Raw genomic sequence first — 20,251 nt, forward strand, 5'->3', positions numbered from 1 at the left:
TAGGCTGATATTTGGTGCTTTAACTGACACACATAGGCTGATATATGGTGCTTTCACTGACACACATAGGCTGTTATATGGTGCCTTCACTGAGACACGTAGGCTGATATATGGTGCTTTCACTGACACACATAGGCGGATATATGGTGCTTTCACTGAGTCACATAGGCTGATTGATGGTGCTTTTACTGACACACATAGGCTGATATTTGGTGCTTTAACTGACACACATAGGCTGATATATGGTGCTTTCACTGACACACATAGGCTGATATATGGTGCTTTCACTGACACACATAGGCTGTTATATGGTGCCTTCACTGAGACACGTAGGCTGATATATGGTGCTTTCACTAACACATAGGCGGATATATGGTGCTGTCACTGACACACATAGGCGGATATATGGTGCTGTCACTGACACACATAGGCGTATATATGGTGCTGTCACTGACACACATAGGCTGATATGTGGTGCTTTCACTGAGTCACATAGGCTGATATATGGTGCTTTTTACTGACACACATAGGCTGATATATGCTGCTTTCACTAACACACATAGGCTGATATACAGTATGGTGCTTTCACTGAGTCACATAGGCTGATTGATGGTGCTTTCACTGACACACATAGGCTGATATATGGCGCTTTCACTGACACACATAGGCTGATATATGGTGCTTTCACTGAGTCACATAGGCTGATTGATGGTGCTTTTACTGACACACATAGGCTGATATTTGGTGCTTTAACTGACACACATAGGCTGATATATGGTGCTTTCACTGACACACATAGGCTGATATATGGTGCTTTCACTGACACACATAGGCTGTTATATGGTGCTTTCACTGACACACATAGGCGGATATATGGTGCTTTCACTGACACACATAGGCTGTTATATGGTGCCTTCACTGAGACACGTAGGCTGATATATGGTGCTTTCACTGACACACATAGGCGGATATATGGTGCTGTCACTGACACACATAGGCGGATATATGGTGCTGTCACTGACACACATAGGCTGATATGTGGTGCTTTCACTGAGTCACATAGGCTGATATATGGTGCTTTTTACTGACACACATAGGCTGATATATGCTGCTTTCACTAACACACATAGGCTGATATACAGTATGGTGCTTTCACTGAGTCACATAGGCTGATTGATGGTGCTTTCACTGACACACATAGGCTGATATATGGCGCTTTCACTGACACACATAGGCTGATATATGGTGCTTTCACTGAGTCACATAGGCTGATTGATGGTGCTTTTACTGACACACATAGGCTGATATTTGGTGCTTTAACTGACACACATAGGCTGATATATGGTGCTTTCACTGACACACATAGGCTGATATATGGTGCTTTCACTGACACACATAGGCTGATATATGGTGCTTTCACTGACACACATAGGCTGTTATATGGTGCCTTCACTGAGACACGTAGGCTGATATATGGTGCTTTCACTGACACACATAGGCGGATATATGGTGCTGTCACTGACACACATAGGCGGATATATGGTGCTGTCACTGACACACATAGGCTGATATATGGTGCCTTCACTGACACACATAGGCTGATATATGGTGCTTTCACTGACACACATAGGCTGATATATGGTGCCTTCACTGACACACATAGGCTGATATATGGTGCCTTCACTGAGACACTAAGGCTGATATATGGTGCTTTCACTGACACACATAGGCTGATATATGGTGCTTTCACTGACACACATAGGCTGATATATGGCGCTTTCACTGACACACATAGGCTGATATATGGTGCTTTCACTGACACACATAGGCGGATATATGGTGCTTTCACTGACACACATAGGCTGATATATGGTGCTGTCACTGACACACATAGGCTGATATATGGTGCTTTCACTGACACACATAGGCTGATATATGGTGCTTTCACTGACACACATAGGCTGATACATGGTGCTTTCACTGACACACATAGGCTGATATATGGTGCTTTCACTGACACACATAGGCTGATATATGGTGCTTTCACTGACACACATAGGCTGATATATGGTGCCGTCACTGACACACATAGGCTGATATATGGTGCTTTTTACTGACACACATAGGCTGATATATGGTGCTTTCACTGACACACATAGGCGGATATATGGTGCTTTCACTGACACACATAGGCTGATATATGGTGCTTTCACTGGCACACATATATCGATAAAACACATGTTTATTTATATTTTCAAGGTATAACATACTGTAACCCTTAGGGCTCTTTCACACATATAGTCTGTCAAACGGACTCCGCTTTTCTCAGCGGGGGATCGATCCGCCGATCCCCCACTGAGCAGGAGGATGACAGCTGTTCTCTGCACTGTGTACGGAGACACAGCTGTCACAGCCCAATACATCTCTATGGGGGAATCGGATGGGAACAGACCATCGGTCCGTTCTAATCCGATCCCATCCGATCTGATCCGCTGGACAGATAGAAAATATGGTTTCCATCTGTCCAGACGGATCGGATGTCAGTGGACATGTCTCCGCTGACATCCGATGCCCCATAGGGATGCATGGGGGGACCGTTCAGATCCGCCAAAAAAATCTGAACGGTCCGCCTGTGTGAAAGGGACCTTAGGAGGAGTGAATAAGTCAAATATGCATAAATTGCTGGTGTAACAAGAAATGTTTTTTTTTCACATCCACTAGCTTGTAATGCTTTGAACCCTTGGCCATTATTTACTAACAGAGTTAAGGTTCTTAAATGAGCTTGGTAAATAATATAAACCTTTTGTTTACTTCAACCAATTATGTACTAGCAAAAATGCTATCCTAACAATATTCCTGTTTTCCCCCCATCCACTCCTAGTTTACATTGGGTGATTGTGTTGGGGGAAAGGCAGTGATGTACTGATTGGGTTGCAGGATTTGGGTTTGGGCTGAGGATATGGATATGATAAATGTAATCCAAAATATCACACGTATTACAGACATCTATAACAAATACATACAGGTGATCAGAATTCACTCATGCACAATTTATAGACTACTTGAACAGTAGTATTTCATGTTAATTCGTATTGGTATTTTTATATCTTTAAAGTCTTCTCAAATAAGTTATCTAGTTAGTCCATGCATTTGCTATTTAATCCAAGAATGGCATTTATTAACCTTATTTTTGATTCTTTAAACCAGAACATATGAAAAAAATAAAGTAAAAGCTCTTTCCCCATCTGAAGTTGATGAAATGCGAGATGTCTTATCAAGGAACCTCTATCAGATACGCCACCGGGTAAGATTTGCTTTATGTAGGTGCGCTTTACTTTTTTCTTTTTATGTCTAGTCCACCGAATATAACATTACTTTTTTATTTTTTTATGGCTAGTCCACTGAATATAACATTAATCACATATTGTTCTTATTGCATTTATCAGATAATTATATTCTTAGGCAAAATTGTACACTAAGAGCCAAACCACTAACCTGTCAAACTTTGCCTTAGTAGGTGAAATGTTAATGTAAATGTTTGATATCCTTTTATTGATTTGAAAATTCAAAGTCTCTAAAGTTTGCAATGTAATTCTTTTTTCTAGACACTCTCCTACAACAGGCACAATCTAGAAAGTGGAACCAGTGAAAAACAAGCCAAGGAAATCCTGATCCGCCGGCGACACAGCATGAGAGAGAGTTTGCGGAAGCATAACAGTCTTATAACAAGGAACAGACCGGTACATTTATTGTTTCCCTATTTCCAATAAAACTCAAATGTAGAAGAATTTTCAAACTAGTTTTTGAAGGGGTGATTTTGTTTTGTTATATATGTTTTTGATCTGACTACAGAGTCCATGCTGTAGCTCTCTATTCTCATATAGAAATTAGCTTGCACTATTATCTCTTACCCACATTGACTTGGGATTATGTCTTCTCAGCTGCAAGCATCTCTAACCATAGAAACACCCATAACTGGGTTGAAACCTTGAAAATGAGGACAAGTTTAGGGACACTTGTTTATGGGTTTGAGAAGGGCTTACCTTTGCCCCAGAAGGAGAAGGATGCGTTGTTTTTTTTAGAAAAATTGTTTTTTTTTTGCAATGCAGTGCTACAATGACAAACCGTTGACACAAAGTGACAGAAAATAATAATCAGAAACAATATAAAAAGGGAAAGGGGGGATTGTTTAGGGCTAATTAGAATTAAGAATAATTAATAACAGATTAAATGGGAAGAACATTTATTATAAGTAAAAGCTCAGGTTTTATATAGGCTGACAAATGGGGGGGAAAAAATCAAAAGCCTTCAGCTTCATAGTGATCTCCTTGATTGGTTGTCATGGTGTTCATCAGGAACCGCTCTGATTAGCTCTGGTTTGTTAGCTCAGATTACAGCTGTCAGAGACAGGTATAAGGGCTCTTTCACACGGGCGTTCCGTATGTCCGTATATCATCCTATTTTTTTGCAGGTGATATACGGACATAATGTATGTCAATGGCATTGCGGATGTCAGCAGATGACCATCCGCTGACATCCGATTTTCGTCCTTTTAGTTCTGTTCCGTTTTTTTGGAACGGAACAGAACCCTATTTTTTCTTCCATTTAACCGGTTGCCGACCGCCGCACGACTATATACTGCGGCGGTCAGCCCCGGCCAGGCAGAGTGACGTATCGGTACGTCACTCGCCTATCACTGACTTGCGAGCCTATCGCGGGCGAAGGGAGAAAGACAGAGCAGCTTGTGTAAACAAGCTGCCTGTCAGTTCTCCCTGTGTAAAAGTGAAGATCTGTCCGTTCTACTATGTAGAACGGTTGATCTTTGCTTTTACACCAATAGGAATGTCCCTACACAGTTAGAATCACGCCCCTAGGACACACTTAACCCCTCCCTGTCCAATAAAGTTAACCCCTTCCCTGCCAGTGTCATTTTTGCAGTAACAGTGCATAGGTATAGCACTGATTACTGCAGTAATGTCACTGGTAACCCCAAAAGTGTCAAAAATGTCAGTCAAGGGTCCGATCTGTCCGCCGCAATGTCGCAGTACCGAAAAAAAAATCGCAGATCGCCGCCATTACGCGTTAAAAAAAATGACAAAAATCTTTCCCTTTGTTAGTAAACGCGATAACTTTTGCGCAAACCAATCAAAATACGCTTTTTGCGATTTTTTTTACCAAACATAGGTAGCATAAAACAAATTGGCCGAAAAATGTTAAAAAATTTTGATTTTTACTTTTTTTTTTGGGGAATTTCATATAAAAAAATGTGAAAAATATTGTTATTTTTGCAAAATTTACGCTCTTTTTTTGTTTATAGCGCGTGATCAAAAAATCGCACAGGTGATCAAATACCACCAAAAGAAAGCTCTGTTTGTGGGAAAAAAAGGACGTCAAATTCGTTTAGGTACAGCGTCGCACGACCGCGCAATTGTCCGTTAAAGTCACGCAGTAAAAAAGCGCAAAAAAACCCCTGGTCCTTTAGCAGCCAAATCCTCCGGGGCTTAAGTGGTTAAAAAACGGAAAGGACGGTAAATCGAATGTCAGCGGTGTCATCCGCTGACATCTGCAATTGCATTGACATACATTATGTCCGTATATCATCCGCAAATGGTTGGGATGATATGCGGACATACGGACCGGATAACACAAGTGTCATCCGTGTCCGTAAAAAAACAAAAAAAAGGTGCCGGAGCGGATCGCAATACGGTCCGCTCCATGTGAAAGAGCCCTTACAAGTAGGAGTGCACACTTTTTGAGTTTTACCTTAAGGTGTATCTACACCTCTTTAGATTACGTTTTTTGGGTGTACATTGAACGTTCAAGATCCACAGCTGGTTAGCTGCATTTTAGAAAAGTAAGGACTGTTTTCTTCTAGTGATATAAAGTTTATTTTAAACTCACTTAATAGTTGGGTAAAGGCAAAGGGCCAAATTAAGCACAATCACATGTGAAATAATATTTTTGTTTTACTAGCGCCACTCATAATTTTTTGTTTGATTATATATCTGTGTACATTAAAGCGGAGTTCCGGCCCATTTTGCAACTTTAGTGATTCCGGGAGTGCTCGCTATGCTGATCAACAATTGGGCATTTTCAATTTTTTTCGGGGGTCCCTTACCTTATTTTCAGGGCATTTTTGATCCTTCTTCCCCCTCTGTGGCCACGGCCACCGACATCACTTCCGCCTTTGCATTGCATCCTGGGAGCTGTTTGTCATCACTCCCAGGAGGCTGGAATCAGGAAGAACCCCCAGAACACTCCCTGGAATCAGGAAGAAGGACACAGCAGATTACACTGTGGCTTCAGATGCCAACATCCAAGATGGCCACACTCAGGCAGCATTTTTAAAAGTAAGATTTTGACTAAAATCCAATACTGTACACCTTGTAAGTATGAGAATAGCGGTTCTGTAAAGGACGATGGATTCATATTATTGGGGTATTTTTAGTTAAAAAAAGGTATTTGAGGCAGGAACTCCGCTTTAAGGTGGACACGTTTGTTTAAGTGGCAGCTGTAGAAGGGGTAATACACATTTTTTGCACAATCCTATGCATGATATTTTTTATATACATATTTTTTTATATACTATGTCCACAACCATTCCTTTGTATAAGTTTTTCTTTCTTTTTATAAAAAAAAATCAGATTTGTTTGACAACTTCGGTATTTCATGAATCCATGATGGGCTTTTAAAAATAACCTGTCATTTGACCTGAGTCAACCATTATTTTGATAATTTTCTAGTTACTAAATTCTTTATACTAATGGAACAATTTTCCTACAAAAATATCATACAAGACTTAATCCTTATTAATTCATGGAGCCAGACCTCTTCTAATTACTATTGCAGTTTGGTTTCCCCAGTATTCCACATATTGCTTATGGTAGTTTGAATGTTGAAAAACAAGTCTGACAGTCCTGTTCACATATTTTTAGGCTTCTGTTCAGCAATCCCGGTTTCTCTCTCTACCTGGACACACAAAACTTTCTGAAAGGCAAAGAGGAAAAAATACAACTTCTTTTAGAGGTGAGACTATGTTAAAGAAATCATGGCATCTTGATTTGTAATATACAGTATCTCACAAAAGTGAGAACACCCCTCTTATTTTTGTAAATATTTTATTATATCTTTTCATGTGACAACACTGAAGAAATGACACTTTGCTACAATGTAAAGTAGTGAGTATACAGCTTGTATAACAGTGTAAATTTGCTGTCCTTCAAAATAACTCAACACACTGCCATTAATGTCTAAACCGCTGGCAACAAAAATGAGTACACCCCTAAGTGAAAAATAGAACTTTTGTAAGAACTTACCGTAAAATTCTTTTCTCGGAGTCCTCTGACAGTGGCCACCCATCCATTTAGCCTTCACTATTGGGTAATGGCGCCCTCTGCAGGAGTAAGCTAGGCAGTTTTAAATTTTAATAAAAAACTTTTCTATACTTAGACACACCTCTAGTGGGCTGTCCCCAGCCATTATCCTGATCCAGTTACCACTGGTCCTCAGTTTGTAGCAAGCAGTACCGGAAGGCAATAACCTCCATATCCAAAAAAAACAGAGGGGCGGGGGCGGCGACTGTCAGAGGACTCAGAGAAAATAATTTTACGGTAAGTTCTTACAAAAATTCTATTTTCTCTTACGTCCTCTGACAGTCGCCGCCCATCCATTTAGCCTTCACTATTGGGACGTCCCAAAGCAGTGCAGGTGTGAGGGGTGGGAAGACGCAACCAACTGAAAGGGAACGAAAAAAACACCCAAAGGAAGAGACAGACAAAAATATGTCTCTGCAAACAACCGCCACACTCAAAACCATGAGGCGAAAGGAAGCATCCGAAGATGCCAGTACATCAATTCTGCAGAATTGTGTGAAAGTGTGCATAGATGACCAGGTCGCCGCATTGCACACCTGAGCCACAGAAGCCTGATGGCGAGAAAACCCAAGAGGCACAGACGGCTCTAGTAGAATAGGCATTTACAGGGAAAAGAGGAACCTGACCCTTGATGGAACAGGCCTGAACAATCATCTGTCTGATCCACTTAGAAACGGTTGCCGCGGATGCAGCCGAGCCCTTCCGAGGTCCCTCAGGAAGAACAAACAGGGAATCAGACTTCCGAAGAGAGTACATGGCAGAAAGGGAAACCCTGATCGCCTGGACCACGTCCAAGGAATGCAAAGCCACCTCCTTGGGATGCTTGGGCTTCGCACAAAGCAAAGGCAACATGATATCCTCTTTGAGGTGGAAAGACAAGACAACCACAGGGAACAAAAGACCGATAGGGTCACAGAACCACTATATCCCCATGAATCACCAGATAAGGAGATCGGCATGACAAAGCCGCCAGTTCAGACACTCTGTGAGCAGATGTGATAGCCACCAGAAAAGCAACTTTCTGGGACAACACAGGCAGAGGAATCTCTCTGATGTTCTCAAAGGGGGGGGTCATTGTAACACAGACAACACCAAATTTAGGTCCCAGGGAGGCAGGGGAGCCTTCCTCGGGGGAGCCAGATGCTGCACCCCCTGGATAAACGTGCGAATCAAGGAATTTTTCGCCAGGGGACACTGGAAAAATACGGCTAAGGCCGACAACTGACCCTTTATCGCGGTCAGCGCCAAACGCTGATCCACCCCTTCCTGCAGGAAGGCCAAAACCATCGCCACGGAAAAGGAGCGAGGATGGAAACCATGCGACTCGCACCAGGCAATATACGCTTTCCAGGTGCGATGCTAAATCTTTCTAGAAGTAGCTTTACGAGCCTTCAACAAGGTAGGGATGACCGCATTCGGAAGACCCCTATCTCTCAAGACCTGGCTTTCAACAGAAACGCCATTAAAGCCAGAGACTGTAAAGCAAGATGGAAGATTGGCCCTTGAGACAGAAGATCGTCTCTCAGCAGAAGCCGCCAGGGAGGTTCGACGAGCATCTGAACGATGTCCGTGTACCAGGACCGACGCGGCCAGTCTGGGGCCACCAGAATGACTTGTATCCGTTCCGACGCCAATCTGCGGAGGAACCTGGACAACAGTTGAATTGGAGGGAAGGCATACATCAGCCGATACCGGTGCCAAGGCACCACCAAGCATCTGTGGCATCCCCCAGAGAATCGCGGGTTCTGGCCACGAACCTTCTCACCTTTTTGTTGAGACGGGACATGAACAGATCCACCTCCGGAGTCCCCTATCTTGCACACAGGAGGCAAAACACCTCCAGATGCAGGGACCATTCTCCCTGGTCCAAGGTCTGGTGACTCAGATAGTTCGCCTGCCAGTTCTCCACACCCGGAATGTAAACCACCAAAATCGCCGGAATGTGCGATTCGGCCCAAGACAGGATCTTGGCTACTTCCTTGGCCGCCCGGGCACTCTTGGTGCCCCCTTGGTGATAGATATAAGCCACAGCTGTGGCGTTGTCCATCTGTACCCGAACCGGACACCCCTGAAGTCGAGATGACCAACGGAACAGACAGAGCTTGATTGCTCGGAGCTCCAAGACGTTTATCGGCAAGGAAACCTCCTCTGCCGACCATGCCCCTGGGCACAAAGCATGCCCAGAACTCCTCCCCAGCCCAACAGGCTGGCATCTGTGGTGAGCACCATCCACAGCAGAGGCCGGAAGGACTGGCCCTGTGTCTGAGTCGGCGACCGGAGCCACCACAAAAGATCTGACCGTACTTGGTGGCTCAGAGAAATCCTCCTGTCCAAAGACTGAGGAGTTCCGTCCCACCTGGCCAGGATCTCCACCTGTAGAATCCTTGTGTGAAATTGAGCAAACGGGACGGCTTCAAAAGCCGAAACGATCAGACCCAGAGACCCTATACAGGTCCGCAAGGAGGAGAGATCGTTGTCCCTGAGGGACCTGATCTCGTCCTGCAGGGTCTGGAGTTTGTCCTCTGGAAGGAAACTCATGCCTGAGCCGAGTCCAGGACCATCCCCAGGTACTGAAGACGAACTGAAGGAGTCAGTGCCGACTTCTGAAAATTGATGGTCCAACCAAACTCTTGGAGAGTCTGAACCGTTACGGCCAGATCGCTCATCAAAGTTGCACACGAGCTCGACCTTAACAGAGGTCGTCCAGATAACCGAGGACCGCAATCCCCTTTAAACGCAGTAAAGACAGCACCGGAGCCAAAACCTTGGTGAAAACCCTGGTAGCCGAAGCGAGACCGAAGGGTAATGCCACAAACTGGTTATGCTCCCCTGCCACCGCGAAGCGGAGATATCTCTGATGACCCTCGTAGATAGGGATGTGCAGATACGCATCCTTCAAGTCGATGGAGGCCAGGAAGTCCCCTGGACTCAACAACGCCACTACCGACCTGATGGATTCCATCCAGAACTTCTGCACCCTCACAAAGTGGTTCAGAGACTTGAGGTCCAGAATCGGACGCACTTTGCCCTCTTTCCTGGGAACTGTGAACAGGTTGGAGTAAAAAACGCGAAATCTGTCCCGTTAAAGTATGGGCACAATGACTCCCTGGACAAGCAGATCTTGCACCGCCCCCATGAGAGCTCTGAGACGATCGGGAGTCAGCTGGAGATTGGACGGGAAGAATCTGTGGGGGCGAGATCGAAACTCGATCTTGTACCCTGAATGGATCAGCTCGTGAACACAGCTGTCCCGAATGCTGGACAACCAGGGTTCCGGAAAGCAACGCAGACGTCCCCCCACCCCCTAAGACGGGTGAGGGCGTCCCTTCAGGAAGAGGTCAACTGGGCCACCGAGCCAGACTGACCGACCTTTGGCTTACCCGACCACTGCTTTTTGTGACCACCCGAGGGCTTGAATGATTTGCCCTTGTCCTGCGCCCCGAAGGCACCAAATGACCCATGCTGAGCTTTGAAGGAAGGTCCCCGCCTAGCGCGGGATGACTTACCCTTAGTGACCTGGGGCAACAGAGTACTCTTACCCCCCGTAAGCCCCTTAATCAATCAACTCATCCAGAATGTCCCCAAAAAGACGACTCCCCACATAACGTACATCAGACACCGTCTTTTTGGAAGCGTGGTCAGCCGACCAGCTTTTTAGCCAAATAATGCGGCGGATCGAGCCCCGACCGCAGACAACCAAGCTACTAATGGAGCCTCGTCCAAGGCCGCATCACACTGGTACACCCCAGTCTGGGTAATCTGATCAACCATGTCAAGGGCAGTCGGAGAGGCTGACTCCGCCACCAGGGTGCTCCGAAGCACCTTGGACCATGCCGTGAGAGCCTGAGAGGCCATCATCGAGGCAAAAACAGGTTTTAACAGAGAGCCCGCCTCCACGCGCCTATCAGCCAGGTCTGGCACACCGGGGAGTCCTCCACTGGCATCAAGGTGGATTTATTCAGTCTAGAGACAGTGTGATCCATTTTAGGGGACACCGTCCAACGTTTGTCCACGGCCTCCAAAAAGGGATAGCGGTGGGAAAAACGCTTAGGCACCACCAGCATATGTTTAATGCAACGCCACTGGTCATTCACAATTTCGTGAAACTCCTCAGGACAGGGAAAAACCTGACCTGACTTCTGGACCCTTCAGAACCCGAAAGCAGCCCGCTTACTTGACTGAGATGGCTCATCGTCAAGATTGAGAGTTTCCTTAATGGCGCTAATGAGGGCATCCATCGCAGCGCGTTCCTACGCCACCGAGGAGGAATATTCCTCCTCCACCCCTCACGCCCCTAGAGGCCTAGCCCCTGAGCCACAATAACATGGTGCCTAATGAAACTCAATAGAAAAAGTCACCAGCAAGATGACCGCTTGCCCTTAATAGGCATCAGGACAGGTATAAATTGGCTGCTGCCGACAGTCACCTGCCCTCACCCAAAATGGGGCCGTGCTAAACGGCGCCCAAATAAGCATATACATGCGGTCTGGCCACCACATGGGACCCCAGGGAGGCCCCTTCACAGCTATGGAGCCACCCCACACCCCCCCAGGTACCACAAGTACCCCGCACAGCGCCCTCAGCAGGGCCAGGGAGGAGGGGAATATACACCAAGTCGGCCAGAAGGGGGATCCCACAGAGACCACCAGCCCTGCCATCCCCTAAGAGTGGGCCCACAAACCCCCCCTAAACGTCCCCAGGGACGAGGGGGTATCAGTACTCACCAGTCCAGGAAAGTGGGCAACGCTCTGGTACAGGAGACCTCCCACCCTAAGTGGGGGTGCCGTCAGCCAAGGAGGGATGCTAGTAAAATGCGGGCATTCCCGAGTTGAGACACCCTCAGCGAAGATGCACCTTCGCAGGCTCGTCCCCATTCCGAGGGGCACTGTCGTTGCGAGGCCTGGATGCACCAGAAACCTGCGACGCTCGTTGGCAGGCTGGGACTCCATAAGGATCTATATTACCCAGTGTGAGGCCCAGCTCTGCTGTCACTAGTAGTCCTCCAGGAAAAGTCCCTGACTAACTAGTGAGAGAAATAAAAATCTATTTTCAGAAGAAAATCACATAGATTGGTGGAGAAAAAAACATAGAAAATCGAGAAGCTAGGTCCCGGCAAGGAAAAATCTAGCCTACTCCTAATGCTAGGCAGTATAAAACTGAGGATCAGTGGTAACTGGATCAGGATAATGGCTGGGGACGGCCCCCTAGAGGTGTGTCTAAGTATAGAAAAGTTTTTTATTTACATTTAAAACTGCCTAACTTTCTCCTGCAGAAGGTGACATTACCCAATAGTGAAGGCTAAATGGATGGGCGGCGACTGTCAGAGGACGTAAGAGAAATGTCCAAATTGGGCCCAAAGTGTCAATATCTTGTGTGGACACCATTATTTTCCAGCACTGCCTTAACCCTCTTGGGCATGGAGTTCACCAGAGCTTCACAGGTTGCCACTGGAGTCCTCTTCCACTCCTCCATTACGACATCACAGACCTGGTGGATGTTAGAGGCCTTGTGCACCTCCACCTTCCGTTTGAGGATGCCCCGCAGATGCTCAATAGGGTTTAGGCCTGGAGACATGCTTGGCCAGTCCATCACCTTTACCCTCAGCTTCTTTAGCAAGGAAGTGGTCATCTTGGAGGTGTGTTTGGGGTCGTTATCATGTTGGAATACTGCCCTGTGGCCCAGTCTCTGAAGGGAGGGGATCATGCTCTGCTTTAGTATGTCACTGTACATGTTACTATTCATGGTTCCTTCAATGAACTGTAGCTCCCCAGTGGCGGCAGCACTTCTGCAGCCCGAGACCATGACACTCCCACCACCATGCTTGACTGTAGGCAAGAAAGACTTGTCTTTGTACTCCTCACCTGGTTGTTGCCACACACGCTTTACACCATTTGAACCAACTAAGTTTATCTTGGTCTCATCAGACCACAGGACATGGTTCCAGTAATCCATGTCCTTAGTCTGCTTTTCTTCAGCAAACTGTTTGCGGGCTCTCTTGTGCATCATCTTTAGAAGAGGCTTACTTCTGGGACGACAGCCATGCAGACCAATTTAAGGCAGTGTGCGGCGTATGGTCTGAACACTGACAGGTTGACCCCCCACCCTTTAACCTCTGCAGCAATGCTGGCAGCACTAATACATCTATATCCCAAAGACAACCTCTGAATATGACGCTAAGCACGTGTGCTCAACTTCTTTAGTCGACCATGGTGAGGCCTGTTCTGAGTGGAACCTGTTCTGTTAAACCGCTGTATGGTCTTTGCCACTGTGCTGCAGCTCAGTTTCAGGGTCTTGGCAATCTTTTTATAGCCTAGGCCATCATTACGGAGAGCAACAATTCTTTCTTTTAGATCCTCAGAGAGTTCTTTGCCACGAGGTGCCATGTTGAACTTCCAGTGACAAGTATGAGAGAGTGAGAGCGATAACACAAAATTTAACACACCTGCTCCCCATTCACACCTGAGACCTTGTAACACTAATGAGTCACATGACACCAGGGAGGGAAAATGGCTAATTGGGCCCAATTTGGACACCTTCAATTAGGGGTGTACTCACTTTTGTTGCCAGCGGTTTGGACATTAATGGCTGTGTGTTTAGTTATTTTGAGGGGACAGCAAATTTACACTGTTATACAAGCTGTACACTCACTACTTTACATTGTAGCAAAGTGTTATTTCTTCAGTGTTGTCAAATGAAAAGATATAATAAAATATTTACAAAAATGTAAGGGGTGTACTCACTTTTGTGAGATAGTGTGTAGGTGTATATATATATATATACAGTGGGTACGGAAAGTATTCAGACCCCCTTAAATTTTTCACTCTTTGTTATATTGCAGCCATTTGCTAAAATCATTTAAGTTCATTCTTCTTCCTCATGAATGTACACATAGCACCCCATACTGACAGAAAAACACAGAATTGTTGACATTGTTGCAGATTTATTAAAAAAGAAAAACTGAAATATCACATGGTCCTAAGTATTCAGACCCTTTGCTCAGTATTTAGTAGAAGCCCCCTTTTGATCTAATACAGCCAGGAGTATTTTTGGGAAAGATGCAACAAGTCTTTCACACCTGGATTTGGGGATCCTCTGCCATTCCTCCTTGCAGATCCTCTCCAGCTCTGTCAGGTTGGATGGTAAACGTTGGTGGACAGCCATTTTTAGGTCTCTCCAGAGATGCTCAATTGGGTTTAAGTCAGGGCTCTGGCTGGGCCATTCAAGAACAGTCACGGAGTTGTTGTGAAGCCTCTCCTTCCTTATTTTAGCTGTGTGCTTAGGGTCATTGTCTTGTTGGAAGGTAAACCTTCGGCCCAGTCTGAGGTCCAGAGCACTCTGGAGAAGGTTTTTGTCCAGGATATCCCTGTACTTGGCCGCATTCATCTTTCCCTCGATTGCAACCAGTCGTCCTGTCCCTGCAGCTGAAAAACACCCCCACAGCATGATGCTGCCACCACCATGCTTCACTGTTGGGACTGTATTGGACAGGTGATGAGCAGTGCCTGGTTTTCTCCACACATACCGCTTAGAATTAAGGCCAAAAAGTTCTATTTTGGTCTCATCAGACCAGAGAATCTTATTTCTCACCATCTTGGAGTCCTTTAGGTGTTTTTTAGCAAACTCCATGTGGGATTTCATGTGTCTTACACTGAGGAGAGGCTTCCGTCGGGCCACTCTGCCATAAAGCCCCGACTGGTGGAGGGCTGCAGTGATGGTTGACTTTCTACAACTTTCTCCCATCTCCTGACTGCATCTCTGGAGCTCAGCCACAGTGATCTTTGGGTTCTTCTTTACCTCTCTCACCAAGGCTCTTCTCCCCCGATAGCTCAGTTTGGCCGGACGGCCAGCTCTAGGAAGGGTTCTGGTCGTCCCAAACGTCTTCCATTTGAGGATTATGGAGGCCACTGTGCTCTTAGGAACCTTAAGTGCAGCAGAAATCTTTTTGTAACCTTGGCCAGATCTGTGCCTTGCCACAATTCTGTCTCTGAGCTCTTCAGGCAGTTCCTTTGACCTCATGATTCTCATTTTCTCTGACATGCATTGTGATCTGGAAGGTCTTATATAGATAGGTGTGTGGCTTTCCTAATCAAGTCCAATCAGTATAATCAAACACAGCTGGACTCAAATGAAGGTGTAGAACCATCTCAAGGATGATCAGAAGAAATGGAAAGCACCTGAGTTAAATATATGAGTGTCACAGCAAAGGGTCTGAATACTTAGGACCATGTGATATTTCAGTTTTTCTTTTTTAATAAATCTGCAACAATGTCAACAATTCTTTGTTTTTCTGTCAGTATGGGGTGCTATGTGTACATGCATGAGGAAGAAGAATGAACTTAAATGATTTTAACAAATGGCTGCAATATAACAAAGAGTGAAAAATTTAAGGGGGTCTGAATACTTTCCGTACCCACTGTATATATATATATATACATGTATACACATATATACACATATACCTGTTAATCTCGTGCATAAATCAAAAGACTGACACGCCAAGCACTAGAAATTAGGCTCACACAAGGGCCTATTATCGCAGTGACTTTAGGTTATTATTAAAGTATTTGTGAACCATTACCTCAACCCAATCAATTTAACATAGAAATGCAAAGCAAAACATTCTCTATCCTCAGCTGCAAAGAGCTGGAGGGTGGAGACTGCGGGGGGGGGGGGGGGGGGGGGGTTGTCAGCAAGAGGCAGTGAAACAGCAGTACACTGATCTTCAGAGTGAAGAGCTAGGCAGGAAAACAGAGCATACTTTTTTATTACAGGTACATGGTGACACAGACCCATATCAGGAATATGACACGGGGAAACATACACTTTAAACTACCCTGTCAAGGATCTCCCTATGTGTTTTGTGGTTCTGTCTGATGGACCCTATGTCAGTACTGTCCACAGTTTCAGCCATTGTAGCTCTGCAAGAGAGTAAAGATCAGTGGCATGGGCAGTGGGACAGGCAAGCGTAATGCAAATAAGAGCCCAGATTTTTTCTGAGCTTTCAAAAGGTTACTACACTAGATATACAAAAATAGTTTCAATTCTCGAACCATTAAAAAGATCTGAAATTGTGGCAAAACTTTGTTTTGTATAGCATGTTGTTCAATAAATTGGAGAGTTAGTATATAATTTGTACTCCAGACACTGCACTGGCCTAGGCAAATTGGAACTCTGGGCAGGAATAAGTATTTACATTTCATTTACCTTTTAAAGGCAAAGTAGCACAATCAAGTCTCCCCCCCCCCCCCCGGAGCCCACCCTGGAGTCTAAGGCTGGCCATACATTATACAATTTTCTTGTACAATTTTCCTTTAGATTTACCAAAATCATATAATGCGGGGTCAAACCTAAACACTTTGAATTTGTATTGCAATCGGGCAGGCCTTTGCACTACATAGTTTAAGGTAAATATAAAGGAAGTTGAATAATACATTTATATAATGTATGCTCAGCTTAAGTCCGACTAAGTAATATAGGGGCTTACAAAAGAGTGTTGTATAACAAAATGTCTTAGTTGATCTTTGCTTCGTAACAACCATTAGGATTTTAAAAAAAGATAGATTAGCTGCAAACCTCCGCCAGCCCAACAGTTTTATTGAGACTTGTAAAGAGCTGCCACCAGGACAAGGACACAGACAATGTGGAGAGGTTGACGTGTTTCACACTGACATTCTACTTTTTCAGAACCACTTTCTTTTTTTAAATCCTTATTCGAATGTGAGTCGGGGCTAGCACCCAGTCCATCCAGTCCTTGAGATTACATCACTTACCTGGAGCAGTGTATTGCTCTCCTTGTTTCCCAACCAATAAGATTTACTGCTTTGGAAATAAGAGTAGAACATGAAAAATTGACAATATTTCCCTAACGGCAAAAAATAAGTCTCTTGTCAAATGTTAGTGTTGATAATGATGTGAGGCAGAAATATTATTTATTTGAATATTGCAGTTAGATGTTTTATTTTACTTGTCAGTATATTTACCATAATTTTGCTATCATCATGTTTTTGTTATATACAGTGGGTGACAGTGATTCTGATGGTGGTACCTCCAGCCAGGAGTTACATTTTTATCCCAGAGCTAAAGACATCTTGCGGGATAATAGACAAAAACGTGCTCCTTTTAACAGTAGGCTAGAGTGGACTGATGAGAGGTTTAATAGTCAGACTAAAGAATCCAGTTCAGTAGATGGCTTACCCCTGCAAAGAGGACTTCGGGAGCCACTCTTGCCTAAACCAAGGTTTGAAACCTTGAGAGAGGACAAAGGGCAAAAGGAAGAAACTAGCACTCCAGTTCCACCACCAAGAAGTAGACCTTCCTTGGAAGATGAGTTTAAGAAGAAGAGACGCAGAGAAAGAAGACCTGATCCTCGATCACCAAAATAATAAAAATCATGCCTTTGTCAAAGAGGAACAATTTTTTGCAAAAAGAAGTGGACATGTTGCATTGCCATGTTACTCAATTCAGGTTTTCTGGATATAATGTATTTTCTGATATCCCAAAATGAGATTACTTGTGCCACTATAAAACTGGTTATCTTTGCAGATTTTGACGGATAAACTAAGCAGGTTGTTTTTGCAGATTCTTTATTTAAGGTGTCCAGCATTCATACAGAAAATTGGAATATACAGTAGAAAATGTTGTTTACATAGTAACGCAGTAACTAAGCAGTTTTTACAGGCGCAACATAAATATCTAATTAGGTGTTTACAACACCTAGAATATCAGTTGAACCATTTCTACAGGGTGTAGAAATGTTTAAATTAAATGTTGCTGGAGCATGTATGGAATCTCAAAGGCTATTAGTGTACATACAAAATGATATTTTAGCTCAGAAAGTATTCAACACAGACACAAAGGGGTTGATTTACTAAAGGCATATAGACCAGTCACTTTGCAAAGTGCAGTTTCACTCTGCCAGTGCAGTTGCTCCAGAGTTTAGTAAATGAGGTAAAGCTTCTCATTGCAAAGAATACCCAATCATATAATAAAAAATTTAAAAAAATATCATTTTTGTTTGCACATGATTGGATAATGGAAGTCAGCAGAGCTTCTGCTCATTTACTGGAGCAAGTGCACTTTGCAAAGTGCACAGTCTTTTTGCCTTTATTAAATCAACCCAAAGTGTCCCTTGTTTTTTTCAAAGATGACTGCAAGCTTTGCACACATTTTTACAATTTAAATGCAGCCAGCACCAAAAAAAGTTCTAGATATATCCATGGCATGGTCCAAGTTTTGGTTTACATTTATGTGGGCCCTTTGGTGAGAACTGGGATGTGGTGTGATCACCACATAAAAGCAAATGTACACTGACTGTACCAATGCACAAGTGTCTATGTACCCATAATGTGTTGTATATGAAAGAGATTTATTGCGCATTGCACTGATTTATTGGAATGCTTGTCCTGAATGTATTTCTGATGGCAGCAGGCTTTACTTTGTTCACAATTTATTTAAGTCCTTGTTCACAATTTATTTGATTGAAGCCGAACCGATTAAATGAGAGCTAGTGTGGGGTCCATGAGTCATAAAAGATGGGAAAATGGTACATTCTTTAATAATATTTAAAATTATCTGCACTGATTACTTAAGAAGACATACAGTATATGCAGTATATGCACTGATTGTTAACAGTGGTTATAGCCAATTCTTGGCAGAAAGTTGTACCTATAGCATTAGGTCCTGTTTACAATTGTGCATGTTGGTGAAAGTAAATGCATATGAAATGCACAGCCACAGATTTTTTAATACAGATCTTACAATGCATTTTGCATGCAGTTTAACGTGTGTTTAGCTTCACTAAAAATGCCCAAGCGTGAAATGATCCTAAGCTTGGCCCTTCATGATGGTGGCCCACTTTGCTAGTATACACCTGGAGAAAAAAATTACAGTAATGTAAATTCTCCCACATACCCAGCTAGCAGGGTGCAGCCGAGGGTCTGCGAGGGAGGTAAGAACTAAGTCATTCCTAGAAGACAAGATTTGTACTTTGTCATATTATGATAATGGACCTGTCATGAATGGTTTCTGGGCACAGGATTGGAAAATGCAGGATCCAAGCATTGCACTTACGATCTGCTGATTGCGGGTGCAATGTCTTACAGGCTGAAGAGTAAAAAAATAGTAAATGCACATTTTTTTCCCTGCGAAAAGATGTGCATGTATTAATTTATTTTGTAAAAGGTGAACTTAACCTTTCAGCTGCAGCATTAGGAGCAATAAATTTCATATTACCTACCTATAATTATTATACCTATATTTAGGTATATTTAGTTGTGGTGTTTGTGTAAGTCAATTTACTGATGTTCCTCAGGTCATGTGACTTAAAATGTAATAGGTCAAAGAGAGCACAGAATGAAAATCCAAAGTCTTTATTTTTCAACTGATTACAACAATCAGGACAGTTAGGGTCCTTTAGTTAGGGCCCTTGCTACTTCTACTCTGAGAACCAACACTGACTGTTGTGTATAACATCCTCTACCTACAGATCAATTTGCTTTGGAGTACCTTTGAGTCCATTTAAAATACTATCATTTCACCCAGCTTTGTGAAGGGGAATTGTGTGGCCCCCGAAAACATGTGGGATGTTTTTGTCCTGCTTGTTGAAACTAGCTTAACAAAAAAAACTGTGGACTCCAAGCGACTTTTAATTTGCCACTCTCCTTGACATATTACACTTGGTTTTCTAAACTCGGCTGCATGTCTTCTTCTAGGGGGATCTCTGTCTTTTTGGTGAGCTGCTAAATATAGGCCAATTAGGCCTAAGTAATGACTTTATCTACATACATTGTCCACATTAATTATCTCTATAATTTATTTATGTGAGTTCAAGTGATTTTTATTTTCTACTTCTTTGATGTGCATTTTTTTCCCCCATCATA

The 20,251-nt window shown here is 43.8% G+C and overlaps 1 protein-coding gene across 1 annotated transcript in view; it reads left to right on the top strand.

The window, feature by feature from the left end:
* The window catches only part of LOC309546412 (sodium/hydrogen exchanger 2-like), a 112,002-nt gene extending 93,908 nt beyond the window's left edge, over positions 1-18,094 (top strand). Inside the window, exons 9-12 of the mRNA XM_082246073.1 lie at positions 3,208-3,304; positions 3,606-3,740; positions 6,936-7,026; positions 17,391-18,094. Of these exons, the coding sequence (XP_082102199.1) occupies positions 3,208-3,304; positions 3,606-3,740; positions 6,936-7,026; positions 17,391-17,755 (688 nt within the window). The 3' untranslated portion in view covers positions 17,756-18,094. The remainder of the gene's footprint in view (positions 1-3,207; positions 3,305-3,605; positions 3,741-6,935; positions 7,027-17,390) is intronic.
* Positions 18,095-20,251: the final 2,157 nt, after the last annotated feature.

Source organism: Pelophylax lessonae (assembly GCF_965119305.1).
Source record: "Pelophylax lessonae genome assembly, chromosome: 2".
Taxonomy (NCBI): Eukaryota; Metazoa; Chordata; class Amphibia; order Anura; family Ranidae; genus Pelophylax; species Pelophylax lessonae.